The sequence below is a fragment of the Mastacembelus armatus genome, chromosome 14 (assembly GCF_900324485.2).
Source record: "Mastacembelus armatus chromosome 14, fMasArm1.2, whole genome shotgun sequence".
NCBI lineage: Eukaryota > Metazoa > Chordata > Actinopteri > Synbranchiformes > Mastacembelidae > Mastacembelus > Mastacembelus armatus.
The window spans coordinates 933,517-953,921 of NC_046646.1; the positions used below are offsets into that span (position 1 = coordinate 933,517).

A 20,405-nucleotide genomic window follows, 5' to 3' on the forward strand; every position below is an offset into this window, starting at 1 on the left:
AAATAGTAAAAAACAAAACAAAATATGCTTAGTATAAGTAAAAATCTTAACTTGTTGCAATATCCACACAACATTGTTTTTGATATTATAATGTTTAATGCTTTAATGTTCTGTTTTTTTTTTTACCTGTTCTGTGGTACCAAACCATTCACTGTAATTCATTCTTAAATGCTATGTTATGTTAAATGTTATGTTAGAACTGAAGTAATATATCTGAAAAACATTAAGGAACACTGTACGCCACAGTGCATGCATGATGTGCTTTGTGAAAAGTTATATAAGAAATATCATGTATGTCATTAAATATAACAGACAGTGACAGTCAGCACCTCATCCTAACCAACTCTTAACACTGTTATGGACAAAACAAGTGCCATTGAAAACCTGGTACACGAATTATGCTTTTATATTAGCTAAACGTCAACTCTGAGACTCAGCATTTAGTAGAAAAGGAAGAATGTGAAATGAATATAATTAACGGAACCTTCCAATGTCTAGCAGCTATACAGCACACGTTCCCTAATTCTTGATATAAAACTGGCAACCCAGTTTAATTTTCCTGGCAGAACATGCTGCTGACAAACACACACTGTTACATCAGGGATTGAGGTACAGTATGGACTGGCATGTATAGGTGCATTGCAGCTGCAGCAACACAGATTTGTTTTCTGTTTTTAAGCATCAATCAAAAGATACTTCTTGCAGCAGCCAAACTTTATAAGCTGAAGACCAGGGCCAAGTACTGCACTTGCTTTATGATATGTGAGACAGCCGCAGACAGGGTTCATTAACAGGTATATATATGCCTGAGGAGTTCAACAGCTCCACAGCAAAATGAAGAAGAGCTTCTTGGAGATCACAAAGATTAGCTCCCTGCTCCTCATGACCAAGGTACCCAAACTAGCGAATATAACTGGTTCTTCCTAGACGGGATTCACAGATTGAGGGGTCAAATGTAACTCTATTTTGTCATGGAAAACAGTAAGCAATCCTCTGCCCTGGTGATGTTCTGATTGTTTATGTGATAGAAATAAGTAGTGACCGTGTTCCTCTTCATGAACAAAGTTATCAAACACAACTAAAGATTGGCTACAAGGGCGTAGCCGCTAGCAGCCTCCCAAAATGCCACAGTTAATGCGGTGCACCTGTCTCTGTGCCCTGCCCTTCGTCTCTTACCTTGTGCTTTACGGCACTGCTCCACCAAAAGCTGCCATTGCGTCTAGAAACAGGGCTGCTGAAAACTGTCCCGTCTCAACACAGCTGAACTCTGACAGTCAACTTTCCCGACAACTCACATTGCTGCCCACTACTACAGTGGTGATGCTGCGAGCCCTGCTGCCTTCAGGCTCTCCTCCAAAGTTACGGCTTCTCATGTTGGACAGTAGCAAACACGCTGATTTAGTCCAAGTATTTGAAATAACAGTTACAAGATGTGTGTAGTAGGCATTATGCATTATATGAAATCAAATGTCAAGATGTGTACAATTTGTATCATAAATGTCTCGTCAAGTTGTTTTCGAGAAGACGTGAAAGCAGCACAAGCAGGTGAAAGTGCGCAGCTGCACAGCGGTCAATGAGAAACCTGCTCCAGCTACTCAGTAACTCCTTCACTGCCCTGTGTGTAACTCATAATAGGCTTGGTGGTCATATTTCGACTCATGGCACACTGACATGATGGCTGAAAGAAATTTCAGTTACGCAAGCACAGGGAGAACATGCAAACTTCACACAGCTGCTGGGTTTCAAACCAGGAACACTCTTGCTGTGAGGCAACAGTACTAACCACTGTTCTGCCCTACTACAACTATTATAACATTATTATGAATACAATATTAAATATTGTAATATGAACATTTTAACTTATAACAAAACAAATAGTCTCAAATAGTCTAATTCCTTTGTAGGGCAGTCTTTTCTGTTGATTTGTTAATTGAATCTGTCAGTTATCAGTGCATGGTCAAATATGCCAAATGTTGGGTGAGCATGTCTATAGAAGCCCAGCATTCATGTTAAATGATGCCCTTAACAGGCAACACACCATACACTTGTTAAAGCATCACAATTTAAATCGGCAAGTTCAGAACTTACTCACCTTTGTCCTAGTCACTCATCTTTCTTCCAGCACACAGCCATAGTGTCCACCTTGTTTTTTTACAGCTCCACCTTTTCATACCCAGTTCACAGGTAACACTCCACACTCCTCTGCTGCCAACTCTGTATATTTCTGCTGTGTCCTCCCATGGTAATGTCAGCTCCACACTCTGCTGTTCATCTGACCACAACATAAGACCTGGTCCTAAATGGGAGCATGCTGTGCTCTGTTATGTTGTGCTCAACATTTATGTGTGTAAATACATTCTGCTATGCTTAGCCCATCCATGCTGTACATGCCGTACAATGTCCTTGAGTCTAAATGCTGCCTGATCCTGTAAAACTGCTTTCCTCAGGTTCCACTTAGTCCCTGCTGAGACTGTTTGTGCTGCCCCCTGTGCTGCTATATCCTGTGGCCCTGAAGGCATCATCTCAGGCCTTGCTTCTGCACAAGGTTATGAGGTTAACTGGTTATAGGGAGTTCAAAAAATATTTTAACAAACAATCTCTGTATCATTTGTGCTTTTGAGGCAGGGGCTATAATAATCATACCAATGGAACAAACTGTAGGCACTTTTGTCTGTAGTGTTATGATACAACCCACCAGCTGCTGTCTCCATTACTGGATCTGCTCTTTATCCCTAAGAGCATCATCTACACAAAACCTTTTTACTTGAAGGGACAACCTTCAATTCTCTGGCTTAACCTTTATTGTAGTCTACATCTTATTCATCAGCCTTGGTGCTGTGGTTCTGTGATAGTGATGGCTGTCCTGTCACCCACCTACAGCCTAATGAGTGGTAAGTGCCATCCTCCTTGAAGCTTCCTCCTTTTGCTATAGTAAAAGCTAAAGAAGACTGCACCCTATAGTGAACTCTGCAGCTATTAAACATATTTGGATGTCCTAACAATATTTGCTCTATAGCTCTACATCTCCTTTTGCTGCCATGTCTCTCTAATGCTGTTGTTGTGGAAATTTCTTTAAGTTTGAGAGTTAGTAATTCTCAGAAACAAACAAGTGTGATGAATCATCTCAGGTTTAATCACGGGCACTTGGAGAGAAGTCTACAGAATTCTCTGTTGTTCTGTTACAGATTCAGGGTTATACAGGTTGACAAAAAGGGGTAGACTCATATTGGAAAAAGACCCCACATGTTTGTTCAGGTGTCTTCTACCTTTAGGCCTCTACCAGCACTAAACAAATTGTTGGCAGCTATTTACAGGCCTCTAAAACCCTAAAACACTACACCAATAAAACACTAAACCCCTAAAAACCAAATACCATGCATTCTTTAGCCCAATCTATTGAAGTGACCCTTTGACCACCTATTCCATGCTGTGTAAAACCCCATCATTCCCCCCTTTTGACACACAGTGTCAACACACTTATCATAAGACATTACCATTTACCAAAATGTTAGATTATTAGTACCTCTCCTTGAACCGCCACCGCCTGGGGCTATATGTCCCTGGCAGGGTCTCCCAAGGCAAACAGGTCCTAGGTGACGGACCAGACTAAGAGCGGCCATCTGCCTCGACCGGTTGGGGTGAGTGGATAGAGCAGGGAGAAAAGAACAGCAACAATAAACAACAAATAGACACTGCAGGTTGGTGGGACCAGTAACTGCACATCAGCGATATACAGCTCCAGGACCAGGGACACCTGCAGAAGGTACAGAGAGAACAGAGAGAGAGGGGGAGAGAGCACAAACTAGGGGAGAGAGAGAGCACAAGGTTAGTAACATTCAATGGTGGAATATACATGAGGTGGGAGGAGAGGAAGAGAGGGAAGGGGAAGGGAGGGGGTTAGGGTAGGGGAGCTCAGTGCACCGATGGTCCTCAAGGGCAGTCTAGGCCTATAGCAGCATAACTAAGGGTTGGTTCAGGGTTGCCTGAAGCCAGCCCTAACTATATGCTTAGTCAAAGAGGAAGGTTTTAAGTCTAGCCTTAGAAGTATAGAGAGTGTCTGCCTCCTGAACCCAGGCTGGGAGCTGGTTCCATAGGAGAGGAGCTTGATAACTAAAGGCTCTGCCTCCCATTCTGCTTTTGGAAACTCTGGGAACCACAAGTAGACCTGCACTCTGAGAGCGAAGTGGTCTATTGGGATAATATGGTACTATGAGGTCTTTAAGGTATGAAGGATCTTGATTATGAAGGGATTTGTATGTGAGAAGAAGGATTTTAAATTCTATTCTATATTTTACAGGGAGCCAATATAGAGAAGCCAATATAGGAGAAATATGATCTCTCTTGCTCAGGACTCTGGCTGCGGCATTCTGGATTAATTGGAGGAATTGGGAGGAACGGCCTCCCTGATACGAACCCGAGTGGTGTTCTGTTGCTGGACTTCTGTGCTAGTCACAGTTTGTCCATAACAAACACCATGTTCAGGCATAAGGGTGTCCATCAGTGCACATGGCACCAGGACACCCTAGGCCGGAGGTCAATGATCGACTTTGTAGTCGTGTCATCTGACCTTCGGCCGTATGTCTTGGACACTCGGGTGAAGAGAGGGGCAGAGCTGTCAACTGATCACCACCTGGTGGTGAGTTGGATCCGCTGGCGGAGGAGGAAGTGGTCCAGACTTGGCAGGCCCAAACGTACTGTGAGGGTCTGTTGGGAATGTTTGGCCAAACCCACTGTCAGAGGGGTCTTTAACTCACACCTCCCAAAGAGCTTCTACCAGATCCCGGGGGAGGCTGGGGACATTGAGTCCGAATGGACCATGTTTTCGACCTCCATTGTTGACGCAGCGACAGAGGGCTTCATGACTAAAAGAAGACTCCACACAAGGCGTGCGTTTCTTGCTTCTATTGAAGTCTGTTCTCGATTCTTTTTTATTATTGTAACTGAAACAAACAGACCAAAGAGAAAAAACACATCACCAACCGAAATAAGCGGCCTTTAAGCTACATTAGCTTAGCTAACTTAGCCAACATACCGAATGCAAGCTTAAGCAAAACTTAAAACGAGAATACTTCTACCATTAATACAGTGCTTTGAAACACCCCAATACTCACAAAGACAAAGATTCTCCCAGGCACAAGATTTGTGAAGTACAAAGCACATGAGCCGCTTAAACTTCTCTTTTCCTTTGCTGAGAAGTCTGCTAGCTTCGTACATGAAGAAAAGACGTCGAAGATCCCTAACATGGTGTGAGCACTCACTCTATCACATCCACGATCTTCCGAAAAAATGTCATAAACAGACCTCTCACTCTGACAGGTTCTTTTTGTTTGTTCTTTACTACCAACATTTTTAAACCGATCCCAACATGAATTCACCCATATATGTAATTATTTGTCTTTAACCCAAAGACATTACACTCCCCGCTTGATTTAATTACATCACCACAAATTTCAATAAACACATCTAAACAATTTTCCTCACAGTGTCACTCAACATCAAAAGTCTGTCATTGAGTTTCTGAAAGAAGAACTACAATGTCTGAGACTGGTCTGAGATACACCTTGGAGATACCTTCTTTCACAGTCCATACTTCCACCTTGCGAACCTTCCCATCACTACTTGGAAAGACCTTTACCACTAGTCCTGTAGGCCATTCATTTCTGTTGGCTTGGGCGTCCTTCAACAGAACTACATCTCCTTCTCTAACATTAGGCTTGTTCTCAGTCCATTTTGTGCGGCTTTGTAGAGTAGATAAATATTCTCCCTTCCACCTTTTCCAAAAGGTATCAGCTAGGTTCTGAACCTGTTTCCACTGCTTTCCAAACAACTGTCCTGAAGAAAAGTTCCCAGAAGGGGCCAAGACCGCGCTCATCTTCTGTGTAAGCAACTTCGATGGGGTGAGTATTTCAGGACAATCCGGGTCGGTGGATATGGAGACAAGAGGCCTGGCATTAACAATTACCATTACTTCTGCCATAAAGGTGCTATGTCAGTTGACATAGCCTCAATCAGTTCAATGTGTACAGCCCTAGTTGACATACATGTAAAGAGTACATCGTTTACTCTGGGCACAACCACCTCTTGTGCGACGTGTAACAACTGTCCATGGCCCAAAAACATCTATGCCAACGGAGGTGAAAGGAGGTTCTGGAGTGACCCGGTCTGCGGGCAGGTCAGACATTTTCTGAACCTCCATCTTGCCTCATAGTCTTCTGCAGGTAACACACTTATGGATAACTGAAGACACAAGACGTTTACCCCCAACTATCCATTATCCAGCACTACGGACAGCTCCCTCGGTAATGTGTCTTCCTTGATGAGCCACTTGTTCATGGAACCATCTTACTAGAATCATGGCGATGTGACTAGTAGCTGGAATAATCAAAGGATATTTTTCCTTTTCTGTGAGGTCGGCAGAAGAGAGACGTCCCCCTACTCGTAGGAGGCCATCTTTGTCCACAACTGGGTTGAGCTTTTTTAGTATGTCACGTTTCCTGTTCGTCCGTTTTCCTTCTTTAAAGTTTTTCAATGTCTCTTTGAAAGTTTCGTGTTGGACAGTTCGGATGATAACAGCTTTGGCTTGAGTAAGTTCTTTGCTGCTTGGCATTTCAGTAAAACTTCTCCATCCCTTTCGATCACTTGTGTCTTGTTTGAACGATGCAGAAACATGAATGAGTCTGGCTACGATACGACAAAGTGTGGTCCAGCTTGAATACATCTCAAAGCGTTGAGAGCCTAGTTGAGGCTCTGATGTCATAGTTGTCAGTATTTTCACTTCTGGACGTATTTCCTTATCAGTCTCAGGTTCGATGAGTGACACAAGACTGGTTTCGTTTGATTCTGCAGATTTCTCTGAATGCAGAAATGTTGGGCCTGAAAACCAGTTGCTGTTCTGAAGCTCTGCTGCTGGACTAGACCTTGTAGCTTGGTCGGCTGGATTTAGCTCAGTTGGGACATAATACCATTGTTCAGGGTGAGTAGAAGCTCTGATTCTTGTGACCCGATTAGCCACATACATATAAAACCTCCTGGTGGAGTTGTGTATGTAGCCCAACACGATTTTACTGTCTGTAAAAAACTTCACATTGTCCACTGTCAAGTCTAACTCATCTCTTATCAGCTCGAACATTTCTACTGCAAGCACAGCTGCACAGAGTTCGAGGCGTGGAACTGTCTGAGCAGGGCGGGGTGCAAGTTTCGATTTCCCCATTACAAATCCAACCTGATGCTTTCCTTCACTGTCGACAGTACACAGGTAAGCTACAGCTCCAATAGCTACAGTGGAGGCATCAGAGAAAATACACAGCTCTTTCCTTTTCATGGATTTTAATGAAACTGAACTGTAGCACCTTGGTATCTGGAGGTCTTCCAAAACTTTTAAGGAGTCTCTCCATGAGACCCACATCTCTTCCTTTTCTGGGGGTAGAGCCGCGTCCCAGTCTCGCTCTTCTGATGAGAACTCTCTAACTAGTGCTTTACCCTGCATTATTATGGGAGCTGCAAAGCCCAAAGGGTCATACAGGCTATTTACTGTAGAACGCACTCCCCTTCGTGTGAATGGTTTGACTTCATCTGACACAAGGTAAGTGAAATCTGTCGGTTTGAAGATTCCAACAGAGTCCTAAGCTACGCTGCACTGGAAGAGGATCTATTCCTAGGTCTAACTCTTTCAGGTCTTTTGCACGATCCTTGACAGGAAAAGCTTCCATCACTTGACTGCAGTTTGATGCTAATTTGTGAAGTCGCAGATTAGACTCTGCCAACATGTTTTGGGTTCTTACAAGCAGGTTGATTGCCCCTTCTGGCGTGGCGACTGATGTGAGTCCATCATCAACATAGAACTGACGCTCAACAAAGTGTCTTGCATCTGAGCCATGTTCTCGCTCTCCCTCTTGGGCTGCCCGTCTCATGCAATAAATGGCTACAGCAGGTGATGGGCTGTTTCCAAATACATGAACTTTCATTCTGAACTCAATAACCTTCTTTGTGATGTCACTGTCTTCGAACCACAGATAGCGCAGATAGTCTCTGTGGTCTTCACGAACCACAAAGCAATAAAACATTTGCTGTATGTCAGCTGTCAGGGCTATGGGCTCTCTTCGAAAATGCATAAGTACTCCTAATAATGTGTTGTTCAAGTCTGGTCCACTCATAAGCACTTGGTTTAGGGACGTTCCTTCACTCTCTGCACTAGAGTCAAAAACAACTCGAATTTGGTCTGGTTTCTGTGGGTGGTATACGCCGAAGGTGGGTAAATACCAGTGTTCTTTACCTTCGGGTAGAGGTGGTGCAGACTCAGCTTGATCATTCTCCAGCAATTTCCGCATGAACTCAATGTAATGATCTTTCATTTTTGGTTTCTTTTCCCGCGTCTTTCGCAGTGAGTAGAGGCGTTTTAAGGCTTGTTCTCTGTTGCTTGGAAGCCTCCTTCGTGGGCAGCGGAAGGGTAAGGGAGCAACCCAACTATTCTCTTTGTTTTGGTAAACTTCATCGTCCATTAGAGCCAGGAATGTCGTGTCCTCTATGGATAGTGCAAGCTTGCCGTCACCTTTGGTTCTATCAAACACAGAGTGCCCTAGGATGTCTGTGGGCTGACCAATGTTTGATGCTTGTATACCACTTAGCACTGTTGGGCTGCACTGTTGTGTTGTGTAATCACTATTTTCCTTGACATGAATCATGTTTGGACAAGGCTCAAAGTAAGACGGACGCCCATTGTCCAAGGTGTGTGTCTTGTATACATTGACCACTGCTGGTCTGTGGGCTTTTCCTAGACATACGTCTCCCACAATAACCCAACCTAAGTCAAGCCTTTGGGCATATGGCGCATTATTGGGTCCGTTAATTTGTTCACGTACCTTATGCACTCTAAGAATGTCCCTTCCCAAAAGCAAAAGGATTGGAGCTTGGTGGTCAACAGTCTGGATTTTGTCTGCAACTGAGAGGAGGTGTGGATGATGTTGAGCAATCTCTGGAGACGGTATCTCCGTCCTATCATCCGGCACAGAGTCACATTCTATCAAAGGTGGTAGCTGAACATTTACTTTCCCATCCATGGACTCGATAAAGAAGTTGACTGCTCTCCTTCCTGAAGTTTGTACTTTCCGGAGCAGGTCTTTAAAGTGTAAGGAGCAGGTCTGCTATCAATGTCAAACAAGTTGAAGAACTCCGATTTAGCTAGTGACCTATTGCTCTGTTCATCGATCACAGCATACATTTTAATCACTTCTTCTTTCTTCCCTGCAGGATAGACTTTCACTAAAGAGATCTTAGAACAGGAGCGTGGGTTGTCACTTTGAACACATACCTCTGTGCACTTCGAGGTTACTGAAGGTGAGTTCTCACTTGGCTCTTCACCGTCATTGAATTGACTTTCCGGTGTAGTGCTCTTTGGGGGAAAGGCAGGACCCGGATGCAGTGCTGATATATGCTTGGTACTGTCACACTCAATACACTTGACCATTGCTTTACAATCCTTTGCAATATGTTGGACAGATCCACAGCACCGATAGCAAATGTGATGCTCTTTGAGATAAGCCTTACGTTCTTCAATTGGTTTGTCTCTGAACAGTTTACATTTCTTAAGTGGGTGTGGCTTCTTATGGATTGGGCACTGACGATCTGGTTCCTCCATTTTCTTTGAGCCTGGACTAAATTGTGGAGAGTTAGCTGCAATGTCTGTTTTGTGTGCTGACACAGTGACTTTGCGGTTATATGGTGGGGGATTCTCTGTGCGTAAAGTTACGTGACTGCTGGCACTGGATATGAAGCTTGGGTCATTTTTCATTTTTGCTTGCTGTTGGACAAACTGCATGAAAACAGAGAAGGGAGGAAACGGCACACAATGCGTTTCTTTGTATTGTGTTCCTACTACTGTCCATCTCTCCTGTAGGTTGAAAGGAAGTTTTTCGACAATTTGTCTCACTCCCTGTGCTGGTTCCAGGTAAGTGAGCCCTGGTAAGGTGCCATCTTGTTTAGCACACTCTAGCTCCAATAGGATATCGCTGAGCTCTCTTAATTTAACATTGTCTTTATTTGTTAGCTTAGGAAATTCCTCTACTTTTTTCAGCAGTGCATCTTCAATGGCCTCAGGTGAGCCATAGCACTCTTCGAGACGTTGCCAAACCATTTTGGTGCCTGCAGAAGGATCATAGGTATGTACTGCACGGATTCTTTTGGCCTGCTTTGATGACTTGGGACCCAGCCATTTTGTCAACAGGTCCAGTTCCTCTCTGGCCGATAAATTTAAGTCTTTAGTTGCACTGATGAAAGAAGCTTTCCAAGCCCAATAATTTTCAGGTTTGTCATCAAATTGCAGGAGACCTGTGCTCACCAGTTCTTTGCGGATTAGATATCTTGCAAAGTCTTGTGCTCCATTAGGTACAGGTGTGGAGTCATTTGGAGAATTCGGTGCTTGCGTTGGCGGGTTATGATGGTAGGTACTGATGGGAAAAGTGTTCATTGTTGCTTCTTGTTTCATGCTCTTGTTTATTTGTGGTGAGTTACCCAAAGTTATGGCTGCAGTTCTGTCTTGTATATCAAGTTTATTGTATTTTCTGTCAGAAGGCTCTACTGCGGTGTGATGAGAGAAAGCGCCTGTGAAGAGTAACTCACTTTGATGGTGAACATATTCACTGGTGCGTTGCGATGTATTAAAAGGCTCTGCTTCGATACAGGGTTCATTTTTGAACTCCCCGCTTTGAACCTCTGCTTCCTCATAGGCTGAAGCTTCTGCTACAGCTGCAGCTGCTACTTTCTGGAACTGTAGAAGATGGATGCTTGCCTCTAAATCGGCCTTTTGTTTAAGCATGTTTGCTTCCAATTCTGCCTTCTGCTTCATCATATCAGCTTCTTTTTCAGCAAAGACTAATTGAGCTTGTGCAGCTTTTGCTTTGGCATAGGCTTTTGTGGCTGAAGAAGTTGTTGATGATGACTGTTAAGAGCGTCTTGTTGCTCTAGATGAGTGTGACCTGGCGTCGAATGGTTGTGAAGATTGTTGCATTGTTGTTGGTTGATCTGTAATCTCCAGTTGTTGTTCCTCACTTGCTTTGCTTTTCTGTTCAGCAGTGTACTCTCGGAGATAACTTTTCCCTGAGCGTAGACTCGTGTGCTACTGTTCCTCCGTGTTGCTTGAGCCCGCTGTGCAAATGTCTTTTTACTGTGCTGCCCTCACAACACGTTCCCTATGTTGTTAGACAGCCAGCGAACAAAAAGAAAAGAAGACTCCACACAAGGCGTGCGTTTCTTGCTTCTATTGAAGTCTGTTCTCGATTCTTTTTTATTATTGTAACTGAAACAAACAGACCAAAGAGAAAAAACACATCACCAACCGAAATAAGCGGCCTTTAAGCTACATTAGCTTAGCTAACTTAGCCAACATACCGAATGCAAGCTTAAGCAAAACTTAAAACGAGAATACTTCTACCATTAATACAGTGCTTTGAAACACCCCAATACTCACAAAGACAAAGATTCTCCCAGGCACAAGATTTGTGAAGTACAAAGCACATGAGCCGCTTAAACTTCTCTTTTCCTTTGCTGAGAAGTCTGCTAGCTTCGTACATGAAGAAAAGACGTCGAAGATCCCTAACATGGTGTGAGCACTCACTCTATCACATCCACGATCTTCCGAAAAAATGTCATAAACAGACCTCTCACTCTGACAAGTTCTTTTTGTTTGTTCTTTACTACCAACATTTTTAAACCGATCCCAACATGAATTCACCCATATATGTAATTATTTGTCTTTAACCCAAAGACATTACAGTAATAATGCCTTATACCTTAAGCTATAATGTAATAAAGGTAATAATTCCCACACACCTCACTCTGCTTCTGTTGTTCAGTGCTATAATCTATTTCCTCCTCAGTAGTAGGGATGCTGATATCCTTCAAACCTTGGATACTAGCCTGGATTTCACCTGTCAGATAAGAAATACTGAAATAAATATAAGAGCAGTTCTGCAATTGTCCTTCCTCTACTTTTTAGACTGTAGCTTCAACTGACTGCTTGTGGTCAATTTGTACAACTTCTTTTTTTGGTAGGAATCATTCTTACTGTGGCTTAGGGTCTGCTGTCTCTCCATACTCATCTGCCACCCCCGCTTTTGCTAAATTTGGGGGTATGCTCTTTTGCTTACTTGTTACTTCATTGGTGCAGCCTAAAATAATAGAATGCTGCTGTTGTTTGTCCATGTTGACCCAAACAGCTGTCTTTCCATGCTGTCAGTTGGTTTTTCCTTGTTGTTACCTGGTAATCAGCAATCACAGCAGTTAGTGGATTATTCTAGCTGTGACAGCTATCAATACACATTACAGTTCCCTGCTGGCCACCATCACAGGCAACACCATTCACTATAGCTAAAACCTACAATACCTTGAAAGATACTTTTAAGGTGCTTTTAATTCCTACCCTCACCTAAGCAAAGAGTAAACACTTGTGTCTATTTAGGCTAAGCTGTCATTGCTAGTCCCTCTGGGTGGCTGATGTTGTGGCCACAAACACATCTCATTCACTCCCATTATAAAGAGCTCTACCATTTCTGGTGAGAAACACACATGAAGGCTGTTTCTAACTCGCCACCAATCCTTCATTTTTTGGAATATCTTCACAAAAAGTGGATCAGTCTCTTTGTTGAAGCCTCCTGGCACTGTTAGTGAAAGAATTATATTGATAGCACTTATGGTTTTTCCGTAGTCCTCCATTTTGTGAGGTGAAGTTTTCTCAATTTCTCCATTCTGTGTGTGTAAAGTGCTGCCATGTCACTCCCCCTCCCACTCTGGGCTTAGGTCACCATAGCAACAGCTCAACACAAAGCAATAGCAGAACAACAGCTGTCTGTGGTTGGTAATTAAGAATGACTGGCTGTCTAATGTCCACTGCTGTTACACATGGGGACCATTCTTAGTTATTTAGAGCAAGTGACTTAAATGTCAGCCATGATGTCGTCTCCCAGCAGGCCATGCTTGGACTTTCACAATAAATGTCTATAGTCATTAATAGGAAGATATCACATTTTTGTAAAGTATAAGGAACATTCAAAATAAGGTCCTGTTTCTAATAAAAGGTCCCAAGAGTCTCCTTCAGGACTTTGTCCTTTCAAGATAAAAGCCCTAAAATAGCATTTTCTCAACAGAAAAGGCCTGAAACTCAATATTAAAACGGTTGTTGCCTATTGGCATACAGCTTCACGCACCAAGTGAGGCCATTTTCAGTATCAGCCATGGTGTCTGCTACCAGGACATGGTGAGACTTTCACAATAAAAGTTTACAGTTATTTACAGGAAGTTAACGCAGTGTTCCAAAGAATATTAAAAATTAAAGTTCAGATCTTAAGTCATGGTTACATGAGTCTTCTGTAGCAGGGTGCCTTTTAAAATAAAAGCATTTATTTCATGGTTTCAAAATAGAAGCTAAGAAATGCAAATTTTTGCTCTTTTCCAGCACATTTTTCCCTTTCAGGTTTTTTATCACTGCACATCTGTTTATTCTTAATTCATACTATTTCATATTGCTTCATTTCTTCCCTTTTTCAGTCTTTCCTTCCATCTTCTCTTCTTTCTCCAAGAAAACCGTCCTTCAAATATTCATGATTTGCTTACACAGCCTTTACCTTTTTAATTTTTCAGCAATATTTTAGTTTTTAAACTATACATTATTTCTGTCTATACAGTCTTTCTACAAGTTCACTTTTTTGCTGTTTCATTCTTCCCTTTTTTTCTTTAACTCATATATTTAAATCCTTTAGTTCTTCCTTCGTTCACTACACTGTCTTCTTTCATGTTAGTTTAACACTTCTTTCTTTAGCATTCACACGCATCTTCCGCAGGAAATGCAATTTTCTAGTTTTGTTCTATAATCCAAAATTGTGCAGATATTCCAAGAGCTGTTCAATCTTACTCCAGTTACCCAAGTTGAGTGATGTGTGCAGAGTGAAAACAGTGCTCCAGGTTTTTGGAACAAGTTCTTTTGTCTCTGTCTGTCCATACTCACAGTTTGCCACCTGGGTATTTCCCGATCAACCCATTCCTAAGCCCGCAGTGCCGTAGCCTCAGTCTGGACCTGTATGACTTGTTCAACTTCACAAACAAATAAAATCCCATCTTGTTTCCTTTTTACTTGCAAGTGCTTCCTCTCAGTGGCTGCTGCTAGACCTTTCAGCACTTGGTTATTTCTCAAGATGCATCGCCCTTGAGACAGATTTGTTTTATACCCTGATAAATGTGCCAAAGTGAAGGCATACCTGAATACAAAGGACATATTGGGTCTTCACCTACAGTGGGTACGGAAAGTATTCAGACCCCTTTAAATTTTTCACTCTTTGTGTCATTGCAGCCATTTGCCAAAATCAAAAAAGTTCATTTTATTTCTCATTAATGTACACTCAGCACCCCATCTTGACAGAAAAACCCAGAAATGTAGAAATTTTTGCAAATTTATTAAAAAAGAAAAACTGAAATATCACATGGTCATAAGTATTCAGACCCTGTGCTCAGTATTGAGTAGAAGCACCCTTTTGAGCTAGTACAGCCATGAGTCTTCTTGGGAATGATGCAACAAGTTTTTCACACCTGGATTTGGGGATCCTCTGCCATTCTTCTTTGCAGATCCTCTCCAGTTCTGTCAGGTTGGATGGTGAACGTTGGTGGACAGCCATTTTCAGGTCTCACCAGAGATGCTCAATTGGGTTTAGGTCAGGGCTCTGGCTGGGCCAGTCAAGAACGGTCACAGAGTTGTTCCGAAGCCACTCCTTTGTTATTTTAGCTGTGTGCTTAGGGTCATTGTCCTGTTGAAAGGTGAACCTTCAGCCCAGTCTGAGGTCCTGAGCACTCTGGAAGAGGTTTTCTTCCAGGATATCTCTGTACTTGGCCGCATTCATCTTTCCTTCAATTGCAACCAGTCGTCCTGTCCCTGCAGCTGAAGAACACCCCCACAACATGATGCTCCCACCACCATGTTTCACTGTAGGGATTGTATTGGGCAGGTGATGAGCAGTGCCTGGTTTTCTCCACACATACCGCTTAGAATTAACGCCAAAAAGTTCAATCCTGGCCTCATCAGACCAGAGAATCTCATTTCTCATAGTCTGGGAGTCCTTCATGTGTTTTTTGGCAAACTCTATGCAGGCTTTCATGTGTCTTGCACTGAGGAGAGGCTTCCGTCGGGCCACTCTGCCATAAAGCCCGAACTGGTGGAGGGCTGCAGTGATAGTTGACTTTGTGGAACTTTCTCCCATCTCCCTACTGCATCTCTGGAGCTCAGCCACAGTGATCTTTGGGTTCTTCTTTACCTCTCTCACCAAGGCTCTTCTCCCACGACTGCTCAGTTTGGCTGGACGGCCAGGTCTAGGAAGAGTTCTGGTCGTCCCAAACCTTTTCCATTTGAGGATTATGTAGGCCACTGTGCTCTTAGGAACCTTGAGTGCTGCAGAAATTCTTTTGTAACCTTGGCCAGATCTGTGCCTTGCCACAATTCTGTCTCTGAGCTCCTTGGGCAGTTCCTTCGACCTCATGATTCTCATTTGCTCTGACATGCACTGTGAGCTATAAGGTCTTATATAGACAGGTGTGTGCCTTTCCTAATCAAGTCCAATCAGTTTAATTAAACACAGCTGGACTCCAGTGAAGGAGCAGAACCATCTCAAGGAGGATCAGAAGAAATGGACAGCATGTGAGTTAAATATGAGTGTCACTGCAAAGGGTCTGAATACTTATGACCATGTGATATTTCAGTTTTTCTTTTTTAATAAATTTGCAAAAAATTCTACATTTCTGTTTTTTTCTGTCAAGATGGGGTGCTGAGTGTACATTAATGAGAAATAAAATGAACTTTTTTGATTTTGGCAAATGGCTGCAATGACACAAAGAGTGAAAACTTTAAAGTGGTCTGAATACTTTCCGTACCCACTGTATGCATTTACTATGATTCTAGGGAGATGGCAGCACAAGTTGCACCCAGCATTAATCTAATACTTTCCTCCAGCTAAGTTTCTCCTTTTCTACTTTTAACTGCTTTATAAACTGTGGTGGAAGAATAATTGAAAACATTAAGTAATAATAACTATATATACAAAACACTTCATATTTCATTACTTAATTACAAGTCTAGCATTCAGATACCTACTTAAAAGTTCAGAAGTATTATCAAGAAAATGTATTTTAAAATATTAAAGGCAAGGCAATTAATTATTTGTATGTTTATCTAAGCACTGTTTTTTGTGAAATACTGAATAATTTGTCTTCTTTCAGCCTCAATTATTTAAATGGAACAGTCTAAAGAGTTCAGAGAGGAAACCAGTGACATGCGGCACAAACTAGACTGGTTTTTGCACAGGGTTTTCTGTTGGATTTTAAAAGCTTATCCAATGAGTTTTTATGTAAAATCCTAATTTGAAACCATAGCTGTCAGATGAATATACTGGAAAAAGTACAAGAAAAGTAGAAGTATAAAGTAGCACAATTGAATATACTCAGGTAAAAAATTGTACTTGAATAAATATTTATGTACATGCACCACTGTACACAAATCCTGCTATGTCTGAGACTGCTCTTAAACAACAAGCCACCTCTTCCTGCCACTAAATCTCTTCTACAGCAGTTCCCTCCTGTCAATTTCTGCTTTGGTCCAAGTAGGCTGTGATAAGTGCTGCAATGTCCTTATGTCTGAGTCCTATGATATGGCATTCACACAGTCAAGAGCCCCTTGTTTACATTAGACATAAGAAATACTCAGTAAACACATGGAGTTTATGATATACTTTATTATTTTTCAGCGTTTTTCAGACACAGATTTCACTGCTTAAAAGAAATAATTAGCTCTGAAATAATAAGAGTACATGCTTTATTATTGCACCACACCATTTTTTTTTTTAACCGTGGACAAAATTGTCTTCCTTTTATTTATTTTGTAGATGATTCAAAAGCAAAACAAAACTAAAAGTGGCATTAAAAAAAGAATTTAAAAAAGTTAAGAAAAAGATCAATCATTGTATACTGTAGTGCTCCTTAGTCTAAAAGCCAAAATGTGTTCATTAACTTGATTAGAGCATGTAAGCAACTATCACTGCATTACAGATTGTCAGTAGGATTCAGCCTAGGAGCTGGATCTTTTTGGTTTGACAATCACTGAGCTGCCGGTGAACAGTGTGGGATAGAACTCCCTCATGAACTTATTCTTAAGGCGGTGCAGGAAGTGAACATATCTCACCCCAGGTCCATAGCCAGAGAACACATGTGACACCTGTAGGCCAACACAGAGACACGCAATGTATAATTTAGATACATGTAAATCCTTGCACCTGTCAGTGAAGTCCGTAACTCACCTCCTTCCAGGTGTGTGAGTAAGTGCTGAGGTCTTCAGCTGGTTGGACAGTGTACTCTGAGATCACTGTGCTTTTGTCAGCACCCAGTAACTTTACATGCAGCTGGTAGATGGACTTGTGCAGCTGACTCTCCTCATACCTGACAAAATAACAGACAATTAAAAGTTTACATGGTGTTTAAAGAAATCATAACTAAATTTAATTCTGCAATTTAATAAATTGATTATGAGTTGGCATAAGGCACCGCAATGACTGGTGCCAAACCTTGAAAAAAAATGGGCAACCCTTTAAAAAGAAAAACAAGTATAAACCAATGGTTGCACTGGTTTGTACTACAGAACACAGCTACATAAAGCTATAATTACTGCATTACTCTTCCTACAGTACAAACTAGATGTTTCTTTTTTAATTACAGTCTATACAGATTCACTAAATATGAATAATGGGTTAATTCAATAAATGTACTGTCAAGGGGGATTTACACTGATGCTAAGCTAAAACAGCTAAATTAGTCAAAGGTACACGAAATTCCAAATTATAGCAGTATCCTCTGAATATTATCAACCTAAACACACAAGCTGGTACATATAGAGATGCAATGTGTATAGTGGAGACTGTATATTACATTTTTGTACCAACCAAGTTGCTAAAGCCATAGTGATAATTAATCATAGCTTAGTTCTAAGGGCTAGAGGTGAGAGGTGGTGTGCTCATTAACCCACCAGTCTTGGATGACAATTTCAGGCTGAAATTTATTCAGCAGCTCTTCCCACAGTCCCTCTGCCTTCAGGTCCACAACCTGCTCCATGGTGAACCAGCTGAGGACAACAGAGAAAACAAGACTCCAAATTTAACACATGCTCATAAAAGGGATAACCTTTTTTACATTGTATCCATTTACTATTGTAGTTGGAGATGTATGTGTGCTGGTAACCCTTGTTCAAATCATCTGTAAAATAAACATCTGAGCCCCAGGAGCATTCACCTGTACTGACCCACTTCACAGACTATAGCACCTGCTGGGATGCCACTGGTATCATAGGGGAGGACTTCCGTGCTCGTGGTCCAGCCAGTGAAGTCACCTGTGAATTTAAAAAAAAAAAAATTGATTTACTAAACTTTTCAAATTCAAATTCAAATTTTTATTTGTCACATACACAGTCATACACAGTATGATATGCAGAGAAATGCTTGCACAACTGCCCGTGACCTCAGTTAACGTACACATAAAGAAATAAGAGCACAAGAATAAGCATAAGAAAGAAAAAAATAATAACAAATGTGCCAAATATATAAGATAAAATAAACAATGAATTTGCAAGTGCAATTATAACTTTTCATTTGCTACCCAACGTGCTCACCACTGTTGACTCTCACCATCAGGTTGAAAACGTGGAGGTCTATCTGAAGGCTTATCGGGCAGCTCAGGTTCAGGTGGAAGGGAGTCCTTACTCAATCCTGGGTCAAGAATGAGACAAAGCGACAAATGTGAATGGCACCACACCTATCGAAGTCACTGCAATCCCTGGGTAAATATAACAAAGCTAAGGAATATAATTTTCTGACAGGGTCACAGGGTGTGGCTCTGTGACAAACACACTCTTCAAGTATTAGTAAGCAGCTCATTCAGCTCACATCTGCAGCTTGAGACACAAATGAACAACTTTTCAACTTGGCTTCTCGTTTTCAAATAGTGCTCATTCACTTTTAAAAATGAACATATGATAATAACTGCATGTATGGCTTATAGGTTTAGTAAGATTGACTGTAATAAAATAAAGCTACAACAATCACAATCAGTGTCTTAGAATTAGTCTACTCACTTCTTATGTTACTACATCATAGGAGATTTCTTACTTTCCTATCATAGACATTTTGAAATCTTGGAAATGTTTTGCGTTTTTTCCAGTAAAACACATGTTCTTGTAGAGCTTTTTAATGCAATCTGCTTCTGAGAAAACAAGCCTCTACTGCAATGGGTTTCCTGCAAGAGTCTCAGTGGCGGAGCTTTGAAAATCTTGGTAAATACAAACCAAAAATGATCTACATAGATCTGGAAGGAAATGCTTGGTGGAAAAATGATTTCTTGTGATTTGGAATGAATTCACCCTTTAAACCAAATTCAGTTTTGAAATGAATTATCTAATTGAGATGGTACAATTATGCACCTTAATTTTTTTCTGTGGTTATTTACAGTGTCAAAACAAACAGTTGACTGATGTTGCCTGATAAAATTGATATCACAGCACAGTGGTTTACTTAAGATGAGTTTGCATTAAACCAGTTATTGGACTGTAGACATTTGCTGTAACAACAGTGATGTGGAATCTTGCCTCACCCTTCTCCCCTCTCAGTCACAGATATGTTTCAAAATGTGTTTCATGAGGAAGTGTGATTACATCTGAATCAGAACAGAGCTAAAAATGAAGGAAACTTTGGAAACCACAGAAATGACTTTGAAACACCTACTGTAACGCTACGTCTAAGTTAGGCTAGGCCAAGAAACGGGCTGAAGTGTACCCTAACATGCTGTAGATCCGTGCTATTAACCCCTGACCCCCCTCAGGATTACTATCTTGGATAGGACAGCAGACATGACGTATATTAATGGCAGTTACGGTACCTAGGGGCGAAGGGTTTCTCAGTAAATTTCTCCCCAGCGGCTTCGCTTCATAGATGGACTTCCAGTTCAGGCTGTCGGGCATGGGCGCGCCCTGCAGACCCCACTCAACCTCACACCTCTTCTTCCATTCAGCGCTAGACATGGTGCGGGCAGATACAATGACCATCTAGATGTCATCCAGGAAGCCCACAGAGTTTTTACTGTGCTCTGTGCTCAGGGCCACACCCGGCCTCTTAAAGCCACAGTAGTTTCATTGTGTAGTGTGTAGGTGAAACTCTTAGCATTAGTGTAGAATTGGTATCATATATTATGACAGGCTGTAGTTTAGTGTAGTAGTAATAGTAATCTAAAGAATGTTGGTTAAATACAGTAAAAGGTTATTAGACATGATAAGTGAATATAGCAATAACAAATCATGTTAGTAAATAATTATACTGCAGATTAAAAAGAAATATAAAGCC

The 20,405-nt window shown here is 41.6% G+C and overlaps 4 protein-coding genes across 7 annotated transcripts in view; all 4 read right to left on the reverse strand.

Moving 5' to 3' along the window:
* The window catches only part of slc8a2a (solute carrier family 8 member 2a), a 31,955-nt gene extending 30,648 nt beyond the window's left edge, over positions 1–1,307 (reverse strand). For 3 of the 4 annotated variants that reach the window (XM_026328195.1, XM_026328194.1, XM_026328196.1), the window contains exon 1: positions 1,177–1,307. The gene's annotated coding sequence lies outside the window, so the exon portion shown is untranslated. The remainder of the gene's footprint in view (positions 1–1,176) is intronic. The other variant, XM_026328197.1, reaches the window with a different exon arrangement.
* Positions 1,308–4,711: 3,404 nt separating this feature from the next.
* LOC113143190 (uncharacterized) lies at positions 4,712–9,230 on the reverse strand. Its single transcript, XM_026328680.1, has 2 exons — positions 5,112–9,230; positions 4,712–4,940 (listed from the first exon to the last, which is right to left on the reverse strand). Exon 1 carries the CDS (start codon positions 9,054–9,056, stop codon positions 7,569–7,571), a length of 1,488 nt encoding a protein of 495 aa, XP_026184465.1. The 5' UTR covers positions 9,057–9,230; the 3' UTR covers positions 4,712–4,940; positions 5,112–7,568.
* LOC113143018 (uncharacterized) lies at positions 9,223–11,621 on the reverse strand. The gene is made up of 3 exons (XM_026328436.1): positions 11,462–11,621; positions 9,308–11,290; positions 9,223–9,240 (listed from the first exon to the last, which is right to left on the reverse strand). Exons 2-3 carry the CDS (start codon positions 10,841–10,843, stop codon positions 9,223–9,225), a joined length of 1,554 nt encoding a protein of 517 aa, XP_026184221.1. The 5' UTR covers positions 10,844–11,290; positions 11,462–11,621.
* A 5,119-nt stretch (positions 11,622–16,740) lies between these two features.
* Positions 16,741–20,158, reverse strand: nccrp1 (P1, F-box associated domain containing). Its single transcript, XM_026328355.2, has 6 exons — positions 19,945–20,158; positions 18,699–18,779; positions 18,307–18,403; positions 18,044–18,139; positions 17,322–17,460; positions 16,741–17,239 (listed from the first exon to the last, which is right to left on the reverse strand). Exons 1-6 carry the CDS (start codon positions 20,108–20,110, stop codon positions 17,093–17,095), a joined length of 726 nt encoding a protein of 241 aa, XP_026184140.1. The 5' UTR covers positions 20,111–20,158; the 3' UTR covers positions 16,741–17,092.
* Positions 20,159–20,405: the final 247 nt, after the last annotated feature.

Coding starts and splice junctions, on each gene's coding strand:
- LOC113143190 (XM_026328680.1), bottom strand. CDS start 9,056: ATGGATGGGAAAGTAAATGTTCAGCTACCACCTTTGATAGAATGTGAC.
- nccrp1 (XM_026328355.2), bottom strand. CDS start 20,110: ATGGTCATTGTATCTGCCCGCACCATGTCTAGCGCTGAATGGAAGAAG. Junction 18,780..19,944: donor GAGAAACCCTTCGCCCCTAG/GTACCGTAACTG, acceptor TTCTTGACCCAG/GATTGAGTAAGGACTCCCTT. Junction 17,240..17,321: donor ACTCACACACCTGGAAGGAG/GTGAGTTACGGA, acceptor GTTGGCCTACAG/GTGTCACATGTGTTCTCTGG.
- LOC113143018 (XM_026328436.1), bottom strand. CDS start 10,843: ATGATGAAGCAGAAGGCAGAATTGGAAGCAAACATGCTTAAACAAAAG.